This window comes from Solanum stenotomum, chromosome 5 (assembly GCF_019186545.1).
Source record: "Solanum stenotomum isolate F172 chromosome 5, ASM1918654v1, whole genome shotgun sequence".
Lineage (NCBI taxonomy): Eukaryota > Viridiplantae > Streptophyta > Magnoliopsida > Solanales > Solanaceae > Solanum > Solanum stenotomum.
In genome coordinates this window covers 51,900,567-51,905,124 of record NC_064286.1, presented here as the reverse complement: position 1 = coordinate 51,905,124, position 4,558 = coordinate 51,900,567, and the positions used below count along the sequence as shown (strand labels likewise).

The 4,558-nt window shown below is 41.8% G+C and overlaps 1 protein-coding gene across 1 annotated transcript; it reads left to right on the top strand.

The window, feature by feature from the left end:
- The first annotated feature begins 1,963 nt into the window (after positions 1 to 1,963).
- On the top strand, positions 1,964 to 4,243 carry LOC125864138 (uncharacterized). Its single transcript, XM_049544067.1, has 3 exons — positions 1,964 to 2,194; positions 3,146 to 3,457; positions 3,494 to 4,243. The coding sequence occupies exons 1-3, from the start codon at positions 1,964 to 1,966 to the stop codon at positions 4,241 to 4,243; spliced, it is 1,293 nt and encodes a 430-aa protein (XP_049400024.1).
- Positions 4,244 to 4,558: the final 315 nt, after the last annotated feature.

Here is a 4,558-nt window from a genome sequence, read left to right as displayed (position 1 = left end):
TGCACAGGTTGATTACCAAAATACCCCTCCCCCAGTTATTAAAATACTCCTCCTCCAGTTTACCAGACTCCACCTCATTACTAACGGAACATCGCTCCCGACTGCGCTAACGTTCAGGCAAATTTCCAAAATCCTCTCCTCGTGTACCAAACCCCAACTCCACTTTACCAAAATAACCCCTCGAACTACCAAGCTCCAAACTAAATTACCAAACCAACTCATATCCCAGGTATCAAGCCCCTCGCCTAAACTCCCAAAATTATCATCAAATGCCTCCTCCTCAACAAGGAAATTACGATACCCCCTGTCCTAAATTTGAGAAGAAGCCCGCTAGAATTTTCACTCCGCTCATTGCAAGCCGAACAAAGATGTTTGAGCAATTAACTGCGACAGGATATATTCATCCAGTGGGCCCAAACCAATTGACACTAGCTCAAAGTTTAAAGACCTGATCAGAGGTGCGCATGTCACTCCAACGGTGTTGGGCATGATACCGAAGACTGTTGATCTTGGGCGTATTTATGCACCTGATAACCAATTTATCCCATATATATAGCTAAGTTGAAAGCATTTTTAGTAGTCGAAATTAAGTTTTGAGGGTCTTGTGATGTCTATTCTTCTAACCAATATGATTAGATGTTTCACGGTGAAAAGCATAGAAGAACGAGCCAAAATAGGGCACTTGGTTAGAGGTCGGAAAATAAAAGACGAAGTTTCAGAGAAAAAGGGCAAGAAGCTGGAGAATACACCACGAAGGAGCATCTCCGCGTCACGGAGCCCAAAATGCGTATGCAGAAATGGAAATTCCACTTATCAGTAGAGTGCGCGATGGGAGCGCGTCGCAGAGAGGGTTCATCTGCATGCAACTATAGGCGAGGGAACAGGTCTGTGTCGCGGACCTGGACATTAGAAATTGGCCACGTGTTTTATTTTAAACTATAAATATTTTAAGTGTATTATTTCATTGGATATTCAGTTTTATATAGACGGGAGAGTAGCGATTTGGCTAACCCTTTCTAGGGCTTTTCTTCTACTCCTTCATTTTTGTAAACTTTTTCATGATCCACAAACATTACTTGATGATCTTTTGTTCTCTGAGTAGCTAAAGTCTCTTTTTCTAGGGTTGCAGCTATAATTAATGGTATATTAGTATTTGTTTCTAGCATGAGATAGGCTTTCTTGTGATTTATGCTTACATTCTTGTTTAACTATCTTAATACATGATCAACATTAAGATACACTTGTTTTCTGCTCTTGAACTCGGAAGATGAATTGAGGGATAGACCAAAGAATATGAGAAGTGTGTTAATTCTAGAGTAAAATTAGAGTGTTTTGTAGATAGGATAGTCTTATACCTATATACCGCGCTTGATTAATATGCAAGAAGATAGCTTAATGCTTCGCCATTGGTTCATGTCTATCCCCGCTCAATAATGTAGTTAGGCTGTCAATGGTGGTAGGCGATTAGAGGTTGGGGGACCATGATCGTAAAATGAACATTGCAAATCCATAATGATGTTAGTCTGTCGAATGCTAGGATAAAGTAATTTTATACTAGAAATCGGGTTATGCTGCAAACCATGATTTGAAGTCCCTTGGATTCGATAATCTGGCTCGAAAGAGTCGCGATACTACTTGAGTGACCACGTGCACTTGCGTGTGCTTTTGGATGCAATAAGTTTTTGGCGCCGCTGCCGGGGACTTTAAAATCGACAGATATCTAATTTTTGAGGGTCTAAATTATTTGTAAAAGTGTTGACAACTTGATCTTGGCTCTTCATTTCACAGGTTGTGTCAGGTTTGCACACTAGAAGACAACCAGGACTTGGTAGAGCCTTTAGCTGAACCAGAGATATTTGTTTGTTATCGTAGAAGGCAAAAATGACTCACTTATCCTGTACCTCTTGTGGCTAGTGAATCAGAAACTTCAGAAGAAAGGAAGGATCAAGACCCATCGGTAATGATGGCAGAAATGAAAGTGAGGGATGTGGCAATCCCACGAACCACCAATGTTACCTCAAGTATCCAGAAACCTGCACCTGATGGGAGGTTTGAATTGAAGCGGAACGTGGTGCAACTATTGCACATAAACGGGCAGTTCACGATTCTATCTCATGAAGACCCACGAGTGCCTATCCAGAATTTCCTTGAGATCAGTGACACATACATTCCAACGAGAGTGAACTCTGATTATGTGAGGCTCACATTTTACCCTTTTTCTCTGCTGGGGGAAGCAAAAAGATAGCTGAACTCTGAGCCCACAAATTCCATAACAACTTGGGATGATCTTGCCCGAAAGTTTTTGATAAGGTTTTTTCCATCCGGTAAAACAGCCAAGCTGAGAAGCGACATATTAAGCTTCCGACAGAAAGGAGGGGAAAACTTGTACCATGCTTGGGATAGGTTTAAGACCCTGCTGCTAAGCTGCCCACATCACTATCAAGCTAATGAAATGTTGGTCCACACCTTCATTGAAGGGTTGGAACCAAACACAAAAATTTTACTTGATTATGCTGTAGGTGGACAAGCTTTGGAGAAGAAATATGCTTAGCTGTTTACATTACTTAATAGAATTTCACAGGGTAACCCCGAGTCGAATGGCGGAGGAGCTTAACCGGTCGTACAGAAGACTGCTGGAGTGTTAGAAATGGATGCAGTGACAACTTTGTCAGCACAAATCGCAGCAATGCAGAATATGATGACTACTCATTTTAGCAACATGTCACTAGGACAACAATAAGCCCAAGTTAATGTGGTACATCAACCACAAACTTGGTGTGAAGTATGTGGAGGTGGAGATCACAGAGTTGAGGTATGTGGAGCAAACCCAGAGTCTGTTCATTTTGTAGGTAATGCTCATCAAGAAGGAAATCACCAAAGTTATGGAAATACCTACAACCCAAGCTGGCGGAACCACCCAAACTTTTATGGGGTGGCAATCAAACCAACATCAAGGACAGAACCAATACATACCACAGAGTAGTGAACAACAATACCATCAACAAAGCCATGGAAATAGCAAAATCTTGGTAATCAACAAGCTGTCAAGCAAAGTGATATGAGTGTGAAAGACATGCTAAAACAAATCATGGCGGATCAAGCTAAATTGGCAGCAAATGTTTGAAATAATCAATTGGCGACTCAGAACTTGGAAAAGCAGTTTGGGCAGTTTGCTAGTGCTCAAAATTCCCGACCACAAGAGGGTTTGCTGGGAAATACCGACCCGAACCCGAAGCAAGTAAATGTTGTGAGCACTCGGAGTGGTCTTCCATTGGAGGAGTTGATGCCAAAGGAAAAGGTAGCTGATGAAAAAAGAACACATGTAGATGAAGCAAAATCAAGTGAACAAAGGGTGAATGAGAAACCAAAAGTAAAACCACCTCCTCCATTCCCACAGAAATTCAGGATACAAAAGGAGGAGGAATGTTTTGGTAAGTTTATTGAAATGCTTAAACAGGTACATGTTAACTTGCCTTTGATAGATGTGTTGTAGGGCATTCCTAAGTATGCCAAATATGTGAAAGATGTGGTATCGAACAAGAGCAGATTGTCTGAATATGCAACAGTAGCACTCACGGAGGAGTACAGTTCTAGGATCCAGAACATGCTCCTAATTAAGTTGAAAGATTCAGGAAGTTTCACTGTTCAGATACAGATTGGCAAATATGTTGAGGCAAGAGGTTTGTGCGATTTGGGTGCAAGTATCAATTTAATGCCTACTTCTATGTTTCTTAAATTGGGACTAGGAAAACCCAAGCCCACAATCATTATATTACAGTTAGCGGACCGTTCAGTGTCAAGGCCAGATGGTGTTATTGAAGACATCTTGGTTCAAGTGGGAACTCTGATTTTCCCCGTGGACTTTGTCATTCTGGATTTTGAGCCTGACCCAGAGGTCCCATTTTTTTTGGGACGCCTATTACTAGCCACCGTAGGTGCATTAATTGATGTGGCAGCCGGTAGACTCACAATGAGGGCTCATGACAAGGTCGAGGTATTTGATGTATACAAGACAATGAAGCTGCCTGCAATATATGAGGAGCTGTTTGTAATTACAGTCATTGATGAAGCTATGGCATCTAAATATGTTGAAGCCCAAGACCCTTTAGAGAAAGTGCTAATTGGGCATGACATTGAGGGAGATGTTGTAGCCCAGGAGTTGGCTAACATCCTAAATGTCCCGAATGTGAATATGCTTTGCAAGTTTGTGGAGCTATTAAATAGAGTCCTGGACCACCTCTGAAGCCTCCAATTGAGGAAGCACCAAAGTTGGAGTTAAAGGCTCTCCCTTCTCATCTCAAGTATGCATTCTTAGGTTCTAATTAATCTTTACCTGTAATCCTTTCTTCTGCTTTGTCTGAATCGTAGGTTGAGGCATCTCTAAAAATATTGAGGAGGAGGAAAAGGGCGATAAAATGGCAAATGGCTGACATACATGGCATCAGCCCAACTTTATGCATGCACAGGATATTCATGGAGGAGGGGCACAAGTCAATTGTGCAACCGTAGCGCAAGCTAAACCCAGTGATGAAAGATGTGGTGCGCAAGAAGGTGATCA